At 38.9% G+C, this 22478-nt stretch overlaps 1 protein-coding gene across 2 annotated transcripts in view; it reads right to left on the bottom strand.

The window, feature by feature from the left end:
• glra3 (glycine receptor, alpha 3) overlaps nt 1-22478 on the bottom strand; it is a 60201-nt gene that overhangs the window by 9583 nt on the left and 28140 nt on the right. Inside the window, exons 4-9 of one of the 2 annotated variants that reach the window (XM_029278403.2) lie at nt 17319-17542; nt 15680-15762; nt 9502-9639; nt 6339-6553; nt 3882-4031; nt 413-541 (exon numbers count right to left, since the gene is read on the bottom strand). In XM_029278403.2, coding sequence (XP_029134236.2) covers nt 413-541; nt 3882-4031; nt 6339-6553; nt 9502-9639; nt 15680-15762; nt 17319-17542 — 939 coding nt within the window. The remainder of the gene's footprint in view (nt 1-412; nt 542-3881; nt 4032-6338; nt 6554-9501; nt 9640-15679; nt 15763-17318; nt 17543-22478) is intronic. The other variant, XM_065950610.1, reaches the window with a different exon arrangement.

A 22478-nucleotide genomic window follows, 5' to 3' on the forward strand; every position in this document is an offset into this window, starting at 1 on the left:
GACCAAATTCTGGAAAACCCAAAAATTCATTTCATTAGGTATCAATAATTTCCTATCTCAAAATAATGAAAATAGCAGGTTGATATACATTTCTTGCTTTTCTCTTGAGGAGTCCAAGTTCCATTTTATAACACTGAAAAAGAAAAAGAAAATGTCTCTTTCCGCATGGTTTATTTGTCAGTTACATTACATAACATAACATTAAATTAGGATAAGGATAAAAGGGGATTCATATTTTTATTTTTATTTATTTGCATTAATATATTCTTTGTCATGTCTATTATAAAGCTTCACGTTGAAGCCTGCTTCATGGATGTAAGAAAACGATGGAGTACAACACAGGTTTAATCATGCAGGTGGAACATGCAGAAATAAATCAAAACATGCACACATATGAACACTATGTGGTTACCCTGTGGTTGTCGGTGTAGATGTTGCTCATAGATCCATACAGAGGGTCTGATGGTTTGAGGCCGATGTCAATGTTAACACGGCGGAGGGAATCAGCTAGCTCCTCTGGATCAACTGCACCTCCACTGTTCTACCGATCGACAGCATGCACACCAGTGATCAACACACAGAAACCAAAAGAAGAACAAACAGCATCCAAAAACAGTGTTGGGGCACCAAAGTCATTCAGTCCACTCGTGTGTTAGCTGTCAGTGCATCTGAGTCATTCAGTTGCCTTTTTTGAACGACTGACAAACCACATGAACTAATGCGAGTTGAAAGTACAAAGGTCAGTGTTCAATCGTTGTCAGGTATTGCTTCTATTGAAAAAAAACTGCCTTTTCTGTGCTGCTGTGTTGCAGAGCCAGAGGCCTGTACTGAAAGCAGCGTTTGAGGTCAATTTTAGGGTCAACCTGAGTTTTCAGGCTTCAGTGGTGCTTTGCATCAAACGACAGCACATCATCGTGGTCACCTACTTGCCTGTATAAACTTCTTTTCTTTTAAGATATATACCTTGAATAATCTTTTTTTTATTGTATTTCTTACTTTTTCTTTATGTCTACCTGACCTATCTGGGGTTGCAGCTGAAAAAACATGTCTTAAAAATGCCATATATATAATAAGAATAAATCAGAGCAACATACCTAATGAATGGAATATAAAAATATAACTTAGTAACATCTACTTGCTCTCTTAATTTTAGGAAGTGATAGTTGAGCTTCATCTGTCAGTCTTTCCTTTGGCAGTAACAGCTGGTGTTTCACTTCTTCAAATCTGTCTCATGTTTTATTTTTATCTATGCAACATGCCACTGCACTGACAGTACACTTGTTCATATGCTGTAGGTAAAACCTCCCCTGTACACACATTATTATCTACTAAAAGGCTTCACTCTTCATGGTTGCATCTGTTTTATATTTCATGCTGAACAAATATGCTTACCTCCAATCCAATCTAATTCAAGTTGGAGATCTAATGGCAATCCAGCTAACATCCTTATATAACATCTTAATAATTCAAACTGCAGCTCTATCTACTGTTATTGCACCTTTGACAAGTTGGCAAATCAACTTTCTCTGCATCGAGACGATCGAGACATATTAAAGGAAGAATATGCGACTTTTTGATCCAGTAGATGTCGCCCTTGAGAACCAGCATGAAACCAAAACAAACTTCTGTTTGGCCACACCTCCTCCATCCTGAAGCCTCCGCTCTCCTCCAGCGCAAACCTCCAACCCCTCCCCACTCGCACACAAAGGAGTTATCAGTTAGAACGCACCATATTTAAGCACCATTAAGGGCAAGCAGCGGACAAAATTGTCCTTTGTTGGAGCTGCAATTGCCCGTGGCCTGCATTGTTGTTGTTTTAGCAGGCTAATGTTAGCACACTTTGGTTAACTCATAGCTTCATATTGCACATAAATTGACACAGAATGACCGAGCTCTAAACACACTTATGTAACATCCAAATAAGCAGTGACTATGTTATTCTTCTTTTCTCAAGTCCTTGACTAAAACAGCTTTATACACAAGGTCGTCCCATCGATGTAAACATGATGTAAACACAGCTCGGACAACAGTACAGCTGGCGAGACTTGTGCTTTTCACTCATTGTAGACAGTCATGACTCAGAGAGGATATACTCTATTTTAAATATATTTATGTGTAAAATGTCACAAATTTTGCCTTTGAGAAAAAGAAAAGGTTTTCTAGCACGTTGAGATTTGTTTCAAAGGAAAAGTGTGTCACAATCATTAGTTTTATTATTACTGACATAATGTTTTGACTGGTTTTAATTATCAGATCTTACATTATGGAATAAAGACAGCTTAGGTAAAATAAAATCTGGAATAAATTGTTGTTGCCTTAAGGGATCAGTGAATTATATTTCTATTGGATTTTTCCCCCCTCTGTAAATTATTTCATTGAGGTCTGACCATTGAAACATGAATCGTATTTTACTGTTCCGGTCCTTTCAACCAGTTGTTATTGTTTTTATTGAAACAGATAAATATGGTTTTAGTGAGTCGACTGAATGCTTCCCCCAACCCACAGAGATCCTAATCATGCACTGACAACAGGCTCATCCTCTGTTTGGATGGTGTCAGAGAAACAACACATCAGTGAAGTAAAGAATCATAAAAGCACTGTGATGAAGGTACAGCCATGCTGCTTCATGCACTCATTCAGCAAGTGCCATGTGGAGTTCAGGAAATCAAACATGCACAACCAAATAAAACGTCATATCTACCATTATACGTTAGGAAGGGTGTTGTTTTCAACATCACACTCATTTTTAGTTCCCCTTACACCACTTCTTTTTTCGACATTGATTTGATTAAAACCCTGCATTAACAACATTTGTCCACAAGGTGGCTGCCTCAAATAAGCTGAGAGAACACCAAAAGAAGTGTATCAGTCTCAGTGAATATTTGTAGGTCTGTATGCCTCTATAGCATGTTTGTTCTGTTGTAAGGAAAAAACAGGAAAATAATTGTATCGTTTTACTTTAAATAGTGTGTATAAGTCTTAACAGGGTTTTCATTGGCTCAGTCCAAAGAAAGTTTACAGTTTGTTTATTCAATGTCAGGGTACTCATGACTTTCCAAATCTTCATTTACATTCCAAAGTATTTACCCTTTTTTGATCTTAATGCTTAAAAAGACACTCTGACTGGTTTCTCTGTAGTTGTAGAGAACAGAAGTCTAAATGAGGTCATGTAAGAACTTCATCAAAGCAGGGTTTCCTTTTTTCTGTCACTCCATTTTTTCAAAAGCTTCATAACTTGTCTGTCAGTCAGACAGCATAGAGTGCGAGGTGGAGAGAGAAAACAAGCTCAGCAACATGTGAAGTGTGTTCATTTTTCTGCTTCTCTAAAGTTGATTTTACAAAGTGATTCTTTAAAATGTATTTAAAGTAATCTCTGTATCTGTTACATTAAGCTAGCTGTCAAGCTCCAGTCTGAGTTACATGATCAAGCAAGCTAGCATGTTTCCAATTCTCTAAACACTGTCAGGGCCGTCGACCCTTGACTGTCAATCCTGGTGTTAAAGCAGAATATCAGAGTGTCTCAGAATACACCTCGGCTATATAATGAAGGATAGTTTGATCGCTCTCTGGCATAAAAGATGAAAAGGAATAGCTTGCAGTCCTCGTGTGGCATCTAAAGCACTTCATTATATATTAGTATGTGAATCCAATTTCACGCTCCTTTTTTACTTTATGTTACATGTGAATTTTAAATGAATCTATTTTATTTTAATGTCGGGTTTAAAGAGGTTTAAGTCATGTATAAAACATGTGAAGCAAAGAGGAGGAAGTTCAAAGCTCCTGTGAGAAACTTCTGTTTTATCATTCCTGATCAGACTGTATGATGTACTGTGATGATTCATGGTAGAGTGTGTGTTTGTTGTTGTGGGATATTTCCGTACCTTGCTCTTGCTCTTGTGTGCTCGTCTGAATCGCAGCAGCTCCTTGTGTTGCCTCGACACAAAGTTGACAGCGGCGTACTCCAGCAGCGCAGAGAAGACGAAGAGAAGACACACTGCCATCCAAATGTCTATAGCCTTCACATAAGACACCTGTTAACACACACACACACACACACACACACACACACACACACACACACACACACACACACACACACACACACACACACACACACACACACACACACACACACACACACACACACACACACACAAAATGTGTCAATCTGAAGCCTGTTAATTGATCTGTAACAAGATTTTCCTACAACCTTAGATATGGGGGGGGTGTAACACACACAGACACATAAAGGGTTTTGCGCATGATGCTGTATTGTCAAAATGATGTTTCCTGCTTGCTTCATGAAATTATGACTCATTCAGACATCTGTAACATACTGGAGTGCAAAGTTCTGTTGTGCACCAGAAACATGAGAACCCTCCTAACATCTAAACACACAGCGCACACACAAAGCCTCAGTAATTCATTGAGGTGTGTGTGTGTGTGTGCAGCATGTGAGAAAGGGATGGGTGTACTAATAAGGGTTATATAAGTGCTCCATGTCTGATTTTTCCTCATGCATACAAGATACCAGAACAAGACTAAGGGGCTCTCTCTCCCTCTCTCTCTCCTCACTCGCGCTTGAGTTGATGCATGATGTGAGTAATCAACACACACTTTGGCCGCCCATGCAAAATATCCACCAATGAAAACAGAGGAAAAAAAAGAGAGGCATCTCAGGTCTCCAGAGAGGGGAGAGGGAATACATTAACATTGCCGCACACCTACACACACGCACACACATACTTTCTGAACACCTCACTTACCTTTATACCATATGTGGCCATAGAGTGTGTCCTCCTAAATATATAACTATGTTTATATATGCTGTAGTTAACACCCTTTGAAACAGATGGACACATTCTGTCTGCTCCTCTGTGTCCTTATTTAATGTGCAGATTCACTAAAATGTACACCAAAGGCTGGTTGAATACTATATTCTGAGTCCTTAATATAATCTGATGTTAACAATTTATTCTAATTCTTAACAAGCTAACATCATATTACAATGACGGAGGACTTAAACACCTCCTTCAAACAGTTTGGAAAATAACTGACTCTACCCATCAAGTTAATGATACTGTAGGTCTCACAAACAATAATCTAATAATCTGACATTGAAGTCCTAATGGTGCTCAGTCTGTAGGGCCTCGGGTTCAAGTCCCTGTGCGGAACAAGTCTGGTAGCTGGATAGGTGCCAGTTGTCTCTGTCTTCATAACAGAGTGTAAAATGTAATTTCCCCTCTCAGGAGTATATCTTCTTATCTTCTTCATCATATCAATCATCCATTTATCCAAATCACAAAATGTTGTTTTCAAATGCCTGAGCAAGCATTTGCAACGAGGCAGTAAAAACTTCCTAACAACCATCTGCTGGGAGGGGCCTGGCCAAGAAACAAATAACCAACCAACAATGGTACATGGACTGCAGTTCTATGATGCTTTTTCTAGTCTTCTAACCACTCAAAGCACTTCTACACTACATGTAACAATCACCCATTCACACACATTCACAACTAGATAGCAGACGATGCTATGTCATTTGACAATCAGCACTGATCACATTTACCCACATATGAAGGAGCAGCTTGGGGTTTCCGTGTCTTAACCAATGACATTTCCTTTGAACTGTACATGGACTACAGGAGTTTGGATTGAACCCGCAAAACTGCACAATGAGAGGTGGCCTCTACCACTGATCCACAGCCATCCCAATTATAAACAAGACCATCAGACATTGTTACTACAGCTGGAGCTTCCACTCTTTCCTAACAGTACCTCATACACACACAGGGATATATATCTGTTTGCTGTTTTTATCCGGTATCTGTGTAAGTAGCGTATTCTGAATAAAACATCATCTTTGTTTATTTTGATTGTCTGACCCGCAACGCACAATGAATCTTTGGCTGTTCATGCAGTGTGATGTTAATCCTCACCTCTACTGACACCGACCTTGTGGCAGGTTCAACAGGCAAGAGAAATTATTTACATCTAAATAAAACTCTTCAAGTCTTCAAGAGAGAAAATTCAGTTTCTCACAAGTTTGGAGTGTGACGTCAACAGATTATTCACTTTATATGTGTTTGGATTTATCCTGCTCTTCAGAGTATCCCTGCAGACACTGTGTGAGACGTTTGGCCAGAGGAAGATCACAGGTCTCACAAATACAGACAGACAACCATTCAGCATCAAGCTCACACCTGTGGGCAAGTTACACTCTCTAATTCTCCTAATCTGCATGTGTTAGGCCTGTGGGCACCTTCAGCAGCACACGCACGCACACATGCACTCACACACACACACACACACACACACACAGGCAAAAAAAAAAAGACCTTCGGCAGCGACGTTCTGGATCCTGAGCTCTGTGTTGTCATGGTTAGCACAGTGGTGATGCCCAGTGCCACTCTGGCCGGAGCGGCGTCCATGTTGATCCAGAAGGAGACCCAGGACAGGATGACAATGAGCAGAGAGGGGATGTACATCTGGATCAGGTAGTAACCCATCTGACGCTCCAGGTGGAACTGCACCTCAATGCAAGTGAATTTACCTGCAACAGAGTAGAGAACAGCTTAAATAACACTTGCGAGGATAGGGCACAGTTATGATCACCTGACACATTTGAGCTGGATTTAATCTGGATTTTAAAAATGTTTGATGCAGTCATTCAATTTTTGCTAATCTTACAAAAAAATCCCTTTAATAATGTAGTGTTGATGTCACAGACTGGGGTGAGGCTTAAATAATTTGGTCTCAACAACAATATGTAAAAGAAAGATTTTTTTTAAAATAAATCTTAAAGACAATCAAACCCCTAAGTGTTTTTTGCATGTTAATTTGGCATATATTTCTAATGTATCCCCCTGAATATTTGACAACCCACACAGTTTGCCTCATATTTTTTGACAGGTAACTAAACTCTGTGCGCAGGCTAGAAAAGAAGCAGTTAGAATGACTAAAATAGAAACTGATAGTCATAAACCTTCTTCACAGATTTAAGATACACACTGTCATGACCTGATTTTGCTTTCTGTTCAGAGTTCATGGCCTTCATTAGAGTGTTCCTGTGGGCCCAGCCTTGATGTTTCTGTGCAAATGAAACTTTAAAAAAAGATTTTCTTTAATTGTGGGGAGACTAGATCCCATTTTATGGATAATATAATTGCATCCCTCTCTGATGCTATGCCTGATCTCTCTGTGATTACATGAGCTTCCTGATGGATGGATTGATAATTTGCTCTGAGCCAGTTTTATCTTATGAAGCACAGAGAAAGTCTGAACCAGCAGGAAACATGGGTTTTTAAGTCCAGGTGGGACAATGAAGGAAATATATGCTGGGAACACAAGAAATGTGCACCAGAACTGGGCCGGGGTTCGGTCTCTGAGCAAGTCTGTGAGTGTCAAAAAGTTTGAGGAGATGTTCAGAAAGTTTTTATGAAATTAAATGTGCCCATTAAAACAAAGATTTTGCAGAGGTATAGGGCCCAATTTTGAACGCGTAAGTTATGTTGCCTCAAGCATGTGTGGCATATAGTGATTTGGGGTGTGTCCGGATACATTTTGCTAGTTACACGGCGCATAATCTGGGCGCAGAGTGAAAATAGGTTAGATAAGTCATGTGATTATTCACAGATGTATTTTTTTGCATTTACATGAATCAAACCGATCAGACTGTCATCTCTTATTCCCTTTTCGAGCAAGGTGCACCTGCAGGCTGGCACGTTGGTATTTACGAGGCAGATTTCAGTCTAAATTCTTAAATAGATCAAACTCCAGCAGACTCAGTTAACTTCATTGTGCCCCTGAACACACACACATAATGCACACAGGACACTGTTTGAAATATGTTGATGGTGGACTGAAGTTAAATTTCGTTCAAGCATTCAGAAACGATCAGACAGACACGGAGAACATTTCTGCATGAGACACAAAAGCGTATGTTCATTAATTATTCAAATCTCCAGACACGCCAACAGGATCTGTTTTCTCTGCAGGGATCCTCGGCTACATTCTCTAATGCCGTGTATAAAGAACACTGGACATTTTGTATTTATATATGTGGGCTATATTGTTGGACGGCACTCATAGTTAAGTATCAGATTCATTATAAACCTAACTCATGGGAGCATGTGAGTGTGTGCTTCTGTGTGTGTTTCTGCGTGCATAAGATACAACGTGCATCGGAGCGAGCGAGCACTGAGAGCTTGGAAACAAACGGAAATTTTTGTTTCTGTCTCTGTTTCCAGCCCTCTATTCCATTACAAGTTTCATTTGAATGTATCAGCAGATGCACTGATATTATACTGTGCAGTAGGTGCGCTGTTGTGCATGCTGTGTGTTTGGATTAAGCTCAGTGGATGTGCGTTGTGAACTCAATGATGAGCCGGCGACCCTCTAGTTCCAAACCAAAGTCCCTACAGACCGAGCTACTGCCACCCCAAATAAAAAGGAGAGCGCACAGGCAGTCCCCCACAACCACAAATGAAGCAGTCGAGATTCCCACAATTGGGGAATTTGCAAAAGCCCCCGTGTTCACCTAGTATTTTTTTCTGAGCACCAGCTTCTTTTTTCAATTGTTTCCAATGAGTAGAGAGCGTTCCCAGCAGAAAGCGGCCGCCTGGAGGAAACTTTTCAGCTTTTCAGAAAGGCGCTGTTGACGTCACCAGCGCTCTTTTCCAAATGTATGATATTCCCCGTATTGTTGCCACCTACAGCTAGTGTCTTGTACCCACACCCTCTTTGCTCCGTGTCTGATCCAGTAAATAACAATCTCAAATATAAAACATAAAGTAAAAAGTAACAGAGCCATACAACGTCATACAACAACAATATGTTTTGTTGATGGATGGTGAACTATATGTATATAACTAGAAATGAAACACAAAAGCTAAAACTCAAATCTGTGTTTTTTAGACGAGGGCAGCTTTATTTGTAAAACACATTTCCCACACTGTGGCAATTCAAGGTGCTTTACAGAATAAGAAAGTGCTCAACAGAGTTTTAAACTATTTTAGTCTCATAAGATGAACCTCCCAGCTTTGTTATTGGAATTTGTTCTGTGTTTTTTTGTTGTTTAAATAAATAAGCAGCAGTGAGTTGACTTAACTTGGGGTCAGCTCATTATGTCGCCTAAAATCTATAAATATCTGTCATGCTGTCCTCCTCAGAGCCTCCAGAATCATCGGATGTCCCCCTCCCCCACACTGCACCGCTCCAGGTCAAAACACATCATCCATGTTTGTCTACAGTCTGAGTTCAAATGGTTTTTAATGAAAGGACAACATCAGTCTGCATGTCCTTCTGTTTGCTTCTCTTCTGCAGTGTGTGTTTTGTTTTTCATGACTTGATCCCAAAAGCACAAAGGTGATGGATGAAATGTGGCAGTCTTTTCATCCTGTGTGTGTGTGTTACCTGTGTTTTGATGCTTACGGCATTGTGTGTGTGTGTGTGTGTGTGTGTGTGTGTGTGTGTGTGTGTGTGTGTGCCCCTGTGTGTTACCTGTGTTGTAGTGCTTGGTGCAGTAGATGAGGTCTAATTCATCTTTGAGGATGAACTGAGGGAGCGTGAGGCCTTCAGCCACTTGGACTGGTCCGTTCGCCTGCCACTCGAAGATCAGGTCGTTCATTGTGTAACCGACTGAAAAAGAAGGACAAAGCAACAATCAGCAATTCATAAAACATGATCCAACATTGTCATAATAGAGTAAAAATCAGTAACGTGGTGGAAATGTTTAGCAGAAGCTTCATGGCTCCTTGAGAATTTGAGTTACGGTCGATTACTTTACTTTATCTTGCAGCAAAATGTCAGAACTTCAGTATGAGAGTTTTCAGCCTTAGACCAGATCTCAGCCTGTTAGTTTCAACGTCATCTGTCAAAAATCTCTAGGTAGCGAAAGCACTCAATCCCCCAGTCAGATTACTTGAAATTCAGACACTTTTGACATCCCATTATCCATTCTTTATTAAAAAAACAACAACATTATTTTAAAGATACAATATGTATAATTTCACACTAAAATATCTAAATTAATTATGAATTGATTAAACCTATGTTATTTATTTTTTGTTGTTGAATACTTACATTAATTCATATACCAACAGTTATCAAAGCCAGAGAAATCCTTTATTCTATCATTTTAGCAGGACATTTCTTGTGGCGGGGGCCACCATGACAGATGGACATGTTTATATTTGCCATGGAAACACAGAATGTTAAGTCAAAGACCGCTACATAAGGAAGAGGGAACTGCTTCTGAAAGCTGCTGTGATAAAATGTAATATAAATTATATTTGGATACATAGCTTGTCAATAAACATATTATTTTCCTCATGTGTGTTTAACCCGTTCATCTGGACTTCAGTCAACTAAGAGACATAACTGCAGATTGTGTTCCCCCTTCTTGCTCTCCACATGAATTGTTACGATATGTTGCTCTTCTGAAGACAAACCAGAACTATTCTGACACTAACCCCTGAGCCTACAGATCCAGTCTTGAAGATATGATCACTTTGACAATAAAACAATAGTTCTTTATATTTATTTTTAAAGTGCAAATATTTTCTTGAAAGGAGCAAATTACAAAAACAAATGTAATGAGAAAACATCTGATGGAAGCTGTATTTAAATTCATGCAGTCAGTTCACTGAGGGCCTTTTGGGCAAAAGCAGAGAGCAGCTGGTTTATGCTGGTCCAAGCCTTCAGCCATACACAAAATATTTAGTTCATGTTTCCTCTTAAGGTTCAGCAAGCATGTGAAAGCGAATGCATGTTGGGGAAAAAAATAAAAAATAGGAAACAAGACACAGTGCCCTCAGCCTTCCACATGAAACGCCCAAGCTTTAGTGCCTCACTCTGGATGTATTTTAAATCTCACACTCGCCCCTGGTGGTAACAGTGTCTCCAATTGTCAACTCAACAGCACTTACAAGTTCTACTTGTCACACCAACTGCATCAAGTCTAAACACCCGTTTTTCCATTTCAATAACTCTGCTCTGAATCATAACATCATATCATTGTTTCAAATGAGATTACCTGAGCAGGGACAAACTGCACGTCATGTAACCATCCTATTCAATCTAATACTACACATTAGATCTATATGTAATGAGAAATGGGACTGCAGTTTTTTTTCTGCATCATATCATGACTGTGATTGTCTCCTCTCATCCTCTCTCTCGTGTGCGTGTTCTGTGTCCTGTGTTCCTGCTGTATGACATCTGAGGCAGCAGCAATAAAAATAATCATTTATATTTAGAGAAATAAAAAAGAGCTGGATCTATGTATAGTAATGCCTCTAGTCAGTAGCTAAGCAGAATAAAAGCTTTTAATGAAGACAAATAATCTGTTGTGTGTTCCCTTTGGCCAGGCAGGCTGAACTCTCTTTAGAGAGAGGATGAATTAGTCATCATATATCAGCATTATTCAACAGGACTTTATTTATTCTTACAAAAATCTGTTGAGACATACAATATCTATCTATCTATCCATCCATCCATCTTTGCTATTTTTGAGGATCTACATTAGTTAGATCTACTTTATAGATTCAGATTCTACATTGTTTGGCATTTGTTTCTCATGATTTAATGTTTCAGTGAATCTTACTCCTCAAATCTGTACAGTCTCCAGGTTTTGAAAGTTTTGTAAATTAGGCTCTAGCTAGTTTTGTTTTTAACATTAGTTTTTAAAAAAATGTTTTGCAAACAACAATTCCAAGTCAGATTGCAAGCTGCTGTTGTCTCCATTTATTTAAACAAATTGTAACATTATGACATCACTGATGAATGTATATTCTCATGACGTGAAAGTCTGAGCTCCATCCTGCAAAGAAAAGGTATTTCTATCAGTTTCTTACTGTAGTTTTTATTTTACATTGATTTAAGGATCATATAAAAAGTGTTCATAATATGATAATAAGTGTAAACACCACACTCCTAGGAGTTACAGTATCTCAGTTCACTCCACATCCCCTCATCCGTATTCCCATTGTTCTCTGTGAATGTATCTCTGTAGCTCCTGTGTGCAAAGGTGGCGTTACGTGTTGTATGAATCCATGCAGCATGCTCACACTCAGTGGTGTGTGCAGCGTAAGTCCCTGTGGGTGCAGAGACACTTCAGAGATGTATGGAATTACTGATGGCACGAACAAGAGGAGCCACTGCAATTATGATGAATAATAAACTGAGCAGGAGGTTGCATGAGTGCCGGAGCGCAGGCTGAGCCATGTTAACTTATTAATCAACAATGTGTGACTAACATTGTTCATTTGCAGGACACACGAGGAGTTTTATTTCCTGAGCTGTTTAATTATGAGTGCTGCTCAAAGGCTGCAGCTGCAATAAAACCCTGCCATAGACTCTGACAGTGAGCGGTAAAAGCTATGAGTGTGCTATGATGAATAATATGATGAATAATGAAGCAGAGGAGAAGGAGGAGGAGGCAATGACAGCGAGGAAAGAAATCAGAAAAAAACAATGACAAAAGCCTGTGGATATACAGTATGAGACACTAAAGTGTAACCCACTGCCTTATTCCGAGTTTCAAGGTTTCATTTTCTGTATTTTTGTTGTTGCTTTGAGGTAATAAACTTAATATTTGCGGCTGTGTTAGTCAGATTAGTTCGTTTTTAGAAGGTTTATCCACTCCATAGCCTCTTAAATCTCTCCACAGGCTCTGCAGAATTCAAAGTGTATGCTGACTGTAAGAATGCTGCCTTCAAGTTCAAACTCAGGACACAAACACCTCATGTAAAGTAAACTCTGCAGACAAGGCTTTACATCTGAAACAAATACAAATAATTTGAAGCAGAAGGAAAGAGATTGCATTGAACTACCTGTTCAAATTCACAGCTCGACATTTATCACTCCATTTCCGAGACACCTTATCTCTTTCTCGACAGGGCTGGAGCAGATTCTATGCAGCTGTCATTGGGTGAGAGGCAAGGTACACTCTGGAAAGATTGCCAGCTGATCACTCATGGAAAATATAGTGTCACCAACTAACCTAATGAGTAGGCCTGCAGGAGATGAGTAAAATATGTGATGTGCAGGAATATTGTTCAATGTTGTGATAATGATATGGAGAGTGAGAAACACAGAGAGTTACTCTGCTGTACTTCATGTTTAACAAAGGGCCAGTGATTTCAACATGTCCCTCTTGCATTATAAATAAATCCATAAAATACAGTAATCTATTTCACCAGCTAATCTGAGAATACTTGATAGCTAGCTTTGGCTTCATCTGACTGCATCCAAATGTGGGAAGCATGGTCAGAGTGAGAAAGCATTGCTGGTTTATATTAAATAGTTTTTCATAAATTAAAGATATTTATAGTTTAACTCAGGGAGTGCCATTGCAATGTTGTTGTATTGTGTGTTTCACACCACAATAATGGAAACAAAGCTCTGTATTTGTTTTAGTATCATTCCTGCTGTTAAATTCGGATTTAGAATTGTATTCATTAAAAATGCTCTAATCATGAGAATGTTAAAATTGTGATTCATTGCAAAGTCACAAAAACGAGTATGTCTTTTGACTGTGGTAGGAAGCCAGAGTACCTGGAGAGAACCCATACTTCTATTAGTCCACAAAGGTCCCTGTTTGTCTGTCTGGGTTTTTGAACCAGAAATCTTCTTGCTGTGAGGTAACAGCACCTTCTACTAAATCACCTTGCGCAACCGAACATTGAAATACACTTCTTGTAGTCCAGTGAGTTCTCTAAATATACACTTAACAGCCTTTTTACAGAAATGTATCCACAGTGCTGCAACTAATCCATCCATAACTCCACCTTCAGAGTGTTACACTGAACCACACAACACTAGATTGCTGTCCCAGTGACGTTGCAGCAGAAAAGAGGTGTGATGTGCAAACTAGCAGTAGACTCACACATATAGCTGTTTCTTCCTGCCAGCTCCTGCATTACTAAGAAAGCCATTTGGTAGGGTTGGCCAATTGATTTAGTTTCAATTTCAATTACGATTTTGGCTTCCAATGATCATGAAAACAAGATCATGGAGATTAAACAAAGATACATACATTGGCCAATGTGTCAGAATAATTCCATGTGGAATGGGTCATGTAAATGACCTGAATATTCATGAATTCATCCATTTATTTATTCATTTATCATTATTATTATTATTGTTATTATTAGTATGATTTAAGTTAAGAGTTTTTAATAAGGTCGACTAATGCTTGCCATGCAGATGTTGTAAAATCAGTGAGTAAACATTGTTTAATAAATTGTGATGTAAATATCAATCAAAATAATTGTGATTAGGATTATTTCCATCATCAAGCAGTCGTACCATTTTGCCTCTGTTACTTCTCTGTTACATCCTCTGTTTTTAGTTCAATAGAACACGACTTCTGACTTCCTCACATCACTCAGCCTGCTTGTCTTTTACACAGATGGGGAGGTGTAACAGAGACACAACAGTCTCATCTTGAACTGGTTGTATTAAAGAGCCCATATTCTGCCCTTTTAGGGGTTCGTATATTTAATCTATATACCTACTTTTGTACGTTCACAATAGGTAAAGTCTGAAAAAAGTGTCTGTTTTCATGTACTGCTCCTCCTTGCTCCCTCTGTCAGTCCGTCAGCTACACTCTGCTGAGCCCACACTGTTAGACCCCACGTGGGCCAAGTCTGCTGTGATTGGTCTGCTGATCCACTCTGTCGTTATTGGTCAGTTGCTCAGCACGCGTCTTGGAAATTTCAACATGAGCTGCTGGGCTTGTCACAACGAGCCAATGGGCTTAGATCAGTGATCTCACACTGACAATGACGCTGCACTGACAAATCTTTATCGAGGGGGGCTAGAACCGAGCGTTACATGCAGCTAATGCTACAGCTAACAGGAGGACGTAGGAGAAGCCGCGTTTCTGTGGACTTTGAATTTTTGCACATAGATGTGCCTAAACATGCACAGGACACTTGGAAAACACACTAAAGGGCATATAAAACCAGAAAAAGCATAATATGGGACCTTTAAAGGGTTACTGGTTAAAAAAAAAACATCAGTAAGAATACCCAGAATGATGGAGTATAAAAAACAACATAGGTTTGCTTGAAGAATGTGATGATGAAAGAAGGTGTAATTTAAACAGTAAAAACAGCATTTTGACCGTGAAAGAAAGAAGCTGGCCTTCTGACTTACTCTGCAAGATGTGCAGATGATATTTGAACCCCCTTAACAAAGGGTGGGTGGGTATACTCTGTACATCGTGTCCATTTCCCATCTCATCTTAATGGCTTCTTTATTTTTCCACGATTGCAGGAAGCGATCCGTTATGTTACACTTGGGTTGGTTTAAAAATGCTGTAGATACAGTAATATGTAAAAGTTTCAAAGTGATGCCTCAGACTTGTACATCTGTCTTTGTGAGTATTTTTAGAACTAGAGAAGACACTTTTGATCGTCCTCAATTTTTGTCGGAACTTCAAGGGCCTGTTTGAAGGTTTATATCTCCAAACAGGCCTTCTCTGTGTGAGGTTAGAAGGAGGTCAAGATACACGGGGTATAGATGCAGGTTAGTCGTCTAGGTGTGCCGGATATATTTATTGTGAGGTTCTGGGGAATGCATTATATGTCTATAAGACACAATTCAATTCAATGTATGAATGTAGAGCTGCAATTCAAATGTGTGTGTGTTTGTGTGTTTATTGTGTACTCACAGCTCTCCAGCTGCATGATACAGGTCTGGACATCCATGGGGAAGTTTTTTAAATCCATGGGACATGACAGAGTTAATGTTAGCCTGAAAGTAAAGGGGAAGAAGAGAACAAGTGAGAGGTGATTCAGAGATGGACAACCAAATAAGTCATACAAATGCTTTTATCTTTGCTGATTTCATATTAATGCGACACTAAGTGCTTCATCTTTGTAGCTGCAAACAGAAGCACAGCATTTCTGCATGATCTCCCTCGGTGCTCTTGTACAAGAAATAAAACACAGAAATATAATTAGCATCTGAAGGTGAAAGAGAAATACTTGGAAGAAATACTGTTGAAATTATTATAGTAATGTAAATACATTCTGAGTGCATGATTGCATTAAATATTTACTACATTATACATTGTTAGACCTTGATGATTAGTTGACCCCACTTTATTTTTTAGAACCTGACTGATGATGTATCAGTTCGCTGATATGAGCCTTTCACAGATGCTTGTGAATCAGTATCTTTTCAATTAACAACATTTAAAGATATCAAATCTTATTTTATAGAACATAGACCGATAAGGATGTTTTCTGTGATTTACTGGTTTTTACAGTTAAGCTTAATAATGCAAAAATGCAGCAGAACATCACAGCATATCAACCGTCTACCTGCTGCTTCTCAACTGACTTTGCCCACACTATCAGCAGGTGAAATGGACGATCACAAGAAAAGGAAAGGTGGAGCAGAGAGGGAGAGAATAAGAAAGAGAAAGGCTCTCATCACAGTTTCAGGTTAGTCTACACAACCCACCTTAGCTAGCTAGAAACATTGTTAATAACAGGGTGACAAAACGGCCTGTAGGCTACATAGTGAGCACCACTCTCTGTGGAGTGATTAAATAATAGCAATAAGAGGTGCAACAGAGAGATCATATAACATTGAAGGGCCTGCGAATAGTGTAACACAATTAGTGGTTCACATTGGGGCCTGGGATGTAGTCAAACTCCCTGCCTGCATTATTATCCAAGCCTGCCCCTGACTGCAGGTGTTTTATAAACGTATAAACACCTGTAACACACCTGACATTATTTAGGGGTGTAAATCAGTTTCATCATGATACGATTACGATATGGATTCTTTCGACAAGGACACAATACCAGCTGATACCACAAAGGCCACGATGTGATTTAGAAATAAAGATGTATCATAAAGATGTAGATCGATAGTTTGACCTTCCATCAATTTGATTGGATAATTGATCAACCAATCAATATGTTGATCCAGATCGATGACTCATTGCACCTCTAATATTATTACGAATTTAAAATTTTATGACACTAATTGCCCAATCCATAGTTGTATGACTGCAATCTGCACATCACCACGACACATGACCGTGGCTGAACAAGATGGCCGTGACTCGCATGCAGATGAATTTGAGGTATTGCGTCTCATCCAGTTTGATAAAATTGGAGCGCAAGTCTAAAAGAGACCTACATTTAACGAATAGAAACCATAACTTTCTTTCCTGTGGACTGTTTTCAGTTAGATTTGACCATATTTTTTTTTTCACACAGTATTGGTTTAACCCTTTTAAACTCCCCATTATCATTTTTTTTCCCGCCAGATATAGCGCCCATCTCTACACTTACCTTATAGAGTATAAAACATTCCCATTCTTAAATATCCTGAGCAGTTTGTTGTCTGTAGTCACTTCATGAAAGTGGGCGCCCTTCTCGTTGGCAAAGAACAGATCTGGTTTCCAAATGGAGTCCAACATTGAGGGGTCCAGGTCTAGAGAGTCATCGGGGTATTCAGCATAGGCAAGCCTGGGATCGTTCCACTGCTGACGGAGGAAGATGTTCACACGGTAGTCCTACAAACAGAGAAAGAAACATGAATATATATATGTAACAACTTAAATTCAACACACAGTTAAATGGTTGTTTAAGTCAAGTTTGACCCATACCAAGCATCATCAAAGTTTTTTTCACATGGGAATGACAACCTTCAAAAACAGTGATGTGTAGTTCTTTAACTGAGGACAAGAAATTGTAGCTTCTAAGGAAAGTTGTGGCCAGTTTGTCTGGAGCAACAGTGCTTTATCTCACACTTTAGATAAACATTCAATAGTCTATTTAAGATTATCCAAGGAAATAATGACTAAGACCTCTTAACTAGGTATAATACGCAGTGTAAAAATGTAGTGTGTTAAATGAATGTGCCAGGACCCAGACAAAAATGCTGTTGCAAAGTGGAAGAAGCTTGGTTCTGATTCTGAAAACAATGAGTAAACCTGTCACAGATGACCTGACCAATCTGGATGCTTGATAACTAATTAGCTTCCCTCTTGATTTCATGAGATTTCTGAAACAAGACTTCCCATAATCAAAAATCCAATCTGCTCAGTGTTTTCAAACATGTGAGAACCTGCTCAAGACAGGGACACTTGCAATTAACCCTTTGTTAAGCCCCTCCCTCACCAGGAAGTAACCCTTTGTCAACCCCCATCCTCTTGGTTACTGTTACTAGGTAAGACAAAATCTCCCCAATGCGGATATTTGAAGTCCCACTTTCAGACACCCCATGTACACCTTTCACCCATGTTGTAGCAGTTTCACCACAACGCACTGAAAAGAGTTGGACCACGTAACGGTTGCTATGAGAGGGGGCTCTCTGATTGGTGGTTCCATGGACAAATCAGAGAGCCAACAAAGGGCCATTTATAGAGAAATGTATGCCAGCTGTTTTGTGGATGCAGTAATGTTGGTTTGAAGTGGCTGAACCATATTGTTGCAAGAATACACATTGTCCTACTGCACGTTTGATGCAACTCCACTGGTCAAGATCACCCATCACCTGCCAAATTAATTTCAACACCTTTCAATCACCAGGGCAGACAGGTCTTTCTGACATTATCTAATGCACCTTTTATTAACCCTAAACATTTTAATGTATCTACTATTGATTTTGGACTTTGGTAGTATGTGTATTACTGTGAAGCATTTTGTAGCTGTGTGTTTTGAATGTTCTACATAATAAAGGCTTACCTACTTTTTCTTTTTCTATTTTCCACGTCAGGCAATGACTCAGTGGTTCTAAATACAGTTTTGAAGTAGCAGACAAAAAACTGAGTAGCCGGAAGAAATGATCAGCAACCTACCACAAACTAACATGTTTGCGGGTCTTGAGGTTTATATTCTATAGAGAAATCCATTTTTTTAAATATAGAAAATAGCCTTTTTGTAAAATTGTCTTGAGCCATTTCTACAACAAAACAAAAACAACTCTTCTATCTTGTCCAGACCTTCCTAAACCATCACATCGTTTCTCCACAGTGACACACTCTGTCTGACCCAAACGCTGTTTTACTGAACACTGCTCCTCTAACAGTCCTTTCTGCTGCCTTAACCTGTTAATGTTATCTATGTTGGAATTAAGAACAATGAGAGGAGATAAGCCTGGCTTATAGGGGGGAGGGGGATGATGGCTATGCATAACTCAGGGCAGTTATCAAACATGGTGTATGGCTGATATTTGTAGAGTAGGAAACGTTTTTGTGAACATTTAAACCATAAGTTTAAAAAAAATGCAGAATAAACATTTGGAGAAAACACGGAGCATCTCAAACTGCTCGCTTGACAGAGAACTGAGTGTCCTGAGCCTAGTATCACTCCATTGTGCTGCAACTTCAGCTCTGAAGAATATTCCCAGAATGCACTGTTAAAGGTACTGAGCATCTCTGCTCAGTGTGCTCACTGACTGGAAGTGACATCACTACTCTTCCACTTCACTACACTTCCAGCAGAGCCAGAATCATTGCAGGGTGAGCACAGACGCAGCTAATGAAATTAAACAAGGGTAAGTCTGATTTAGGTGTGACAGTAATGCTAACTGTTGCTGATGCTTACGGCCTACATGAGTCAAACATGCAATTTTTTTTTTACATCATGAGTAGTCTGTGTGCTTATGATGTGACTAGGCTTGAGGAAAAACAATGAATATAAAAATGTATTGTTACGGTGATGTCAAAGTGTTAAAACCTCTTCCTTCCTTATTTGTCTTGACCATACACCCTACTGTTAAGAAAACAATCATTATCATCGCTGCCAAGGTCTTCTGTAGCAGATTCATCTAGGTCCCAGTGTTCATTGATGCAGAAACTTAATCAGAGCAGGAGACTCAATTCACTGTACAGTGATTCACTGCATGCTTGGGGTAATCCTGAACATCCTGAACATCCAGATGGAAAGATGTGATGTGTTTCGGCAGGAAAAAGGCTCACATATAGAGCTATGGGTTAATCCAGTATTTTTTTTGAAAAACTGGGCCTTATATCTTTACATTTTGGGACTGAATTGCTCACAGGCACATTACATTTGGAATTGCTTTAATTGATTACTTCAGCCTGCAGCTGGGGAATGGACTGTAGTGGCTGCAACATAATCTTTGGGTGTCGATGCAAATTTTGGCCATTCACAGATTCTTGACATTTACACAACTTAAAACCTATCCAGAGCAGTATGACATGATTCATAACCTGTTATTAATGAATGTGGCCACCTAAAGTTTCAATTCAAAGGTTAAAAAAGCTAACCCAAATAACCAGGATGCAGGTGCACTGTGACAACAAAACAGCAGAATTATTCTCACACAGGTTGGGACTTGACATGATTTGTGTGCTGACAGACCTGTGTCTTTATCATGTGTCTCCCTGTGCAGCCCGACACACTGAACACTGCTCGCACACAGATACACAGTGGATTAAGAGGGATGGAGAGATGCAGTGAACAAATGAAAAACAGAGAGTGTAACAGTAGTAAATCTGTTTAACATAGATAGCGTGTACAGAGCAGAGTGAACCAACCTGGCTCTAAGCTTCGACTGTGTGTGTGCGTTTGTGTGTCTGTGGCACAGGACATTCAAATTAACTCCAAATCTCTCTTCCCTTTTGTTTTTCTTCTCTCTCTCTCTCTCTCTCTCTCTCAGTGACATAATGGTAAAACGAAAGCACGGAGAAATGTCACTGAAAACACCCACTAATAGAATCTGGTTGGATAAATTAAGACCTGGCATACAGAATTTAAATCTATACCACTGATTTAGGTACATGGTTCATATGTTTTCCAACTAAACTTTGCATGAAATGAAGATCCCTCTCATCATCACCTGCTCAGGAAGTAAATTTCATAATGAACTTTGTATTGAGCAGATACATTAATTATTTATATACATTTGTTATATTATTGCTTATGCATATCTAAAAGAAAAGTTGATTTAAAACTAAACATGCTGTCATTATTTGTGACTCTAATTCAAATCCAGTCATATATCGTAGTATATCATATCATATCAGATCATATCATATCATCACACTCTCAAACCTGGTACCAATTCAAAATGCTTTCAAACATATAATAGCATTCACTGTCGCTCTTTTACCATCTATTTAAACTATGTTTACATGACAGGTGTTCTTCCTAAATTGGGAAGGAAAAATTGTTCAGTTTTTCTGATTTTTTTCTGATCTTCCTTAACTCTCTTTTATTTCGGTACCCTATCTGATAATGCCATCGTGGCTGGTCTGATTTGTCTTTGTTTGTTGTGATGTTAAATCTGTGAGCAGCACAACATCTCTTTAATAATGTTAAACTTCTGTCTTTTTTTTTTTTTTTCTTCAATTCATCAAGATGTGTGGTCCTTTTGAATATGCCACCTGCCCATTGAACATGCACCCTCAGTTATCAGGTAAGGCAGCTTGCAAATATTTTCTAACGATCTAAAAATGAAAGTACTTTTGTAACCATGTGTTCCAACTGTTAACGTTTTATTTCAGGGCTCTCCAAATGTATTACGATTTTATTTTTATCCAATTATTTCTTCCACTATCAAGTTGTTGTTTTATATCAGCTTAACATTATTATGGCACTGTATCATTTATTTTCTGTTCATTTTATTGTCTATTTCATGTAAAGTAAATGTTGCATGAATGTTCCTTAGTGTAATCACTTTAAGCTACATGTCTTGATGAAAGGTGCTAATATAAATAAATACTATGTTTTAACTGTGATTCTCATTATTCACTTCTTTTTCCTCCTACACCACATTTTGAATGATTGTATGAAACAGATATTAGCGTGTCAGTTAAACATTATTGAAATGTGTTTTTGATGTGTTGAGGTTATGTCACCGTGCTCTCTTGTTTGCAGAAGGAAAAGAGGGGTGGGTCGATGAAAAGCCAGATGGTGAGAAGAGGGAAAGGTCTTAATCCTAATGTAACATATGGCCCCTGTATGTACGTATCTCTCTGTGCTGCTCTGAGAACTAACTGTGCACCATGACCTCAGCAGAAACACTGACCCGTCACTCTGCACAGTCATCCTCTTATACTCACGTTTTTTACCTTTTATTAAAAGTCTCTTTATTGACCCTGACTTCTAGATCCTCTTAGATTACAGATCAATCAGTGGATTAAGACCTTTGACTCATGTGTGATATATATCCAACACCAGCCTTTTAGCTTTTCTAAAGCCAATATTATGACTTGTGCAGGAACAACTTGAATATGTCTGTGCTTTTCACAAATTATATATGATTTCCCCCAGCTCTGACTATCAACTTCTGTTAAAACTCAGTTTCAATTCGTATAATAAAGTAAATTCAGTATAATATATCTTAATCTTCTGGCTCAAAAGGCTAAACTGATCAAAGTGTTTGTGAATTGGTGAGCTAGCAGCCATAAAACTAACCTGTCAAGGCAGCAGTGGACCAGCAAAACAAAGTTTGCTAAATAAATACAGGACTTTTGTCAG

Source organism: Labrus bergylta, chromosome 1 (assembly GCF_963930695.1).
Source record: "Labrus bergylta chromosome 1, fLabBer1.1, whole genome shotgun sequence".
Lineage (NCBI taxonomy): Eukaryota > Metazoa > Chordata > Actinopteri > Labriformes > Labridae > Labrus > Labrus bergylta.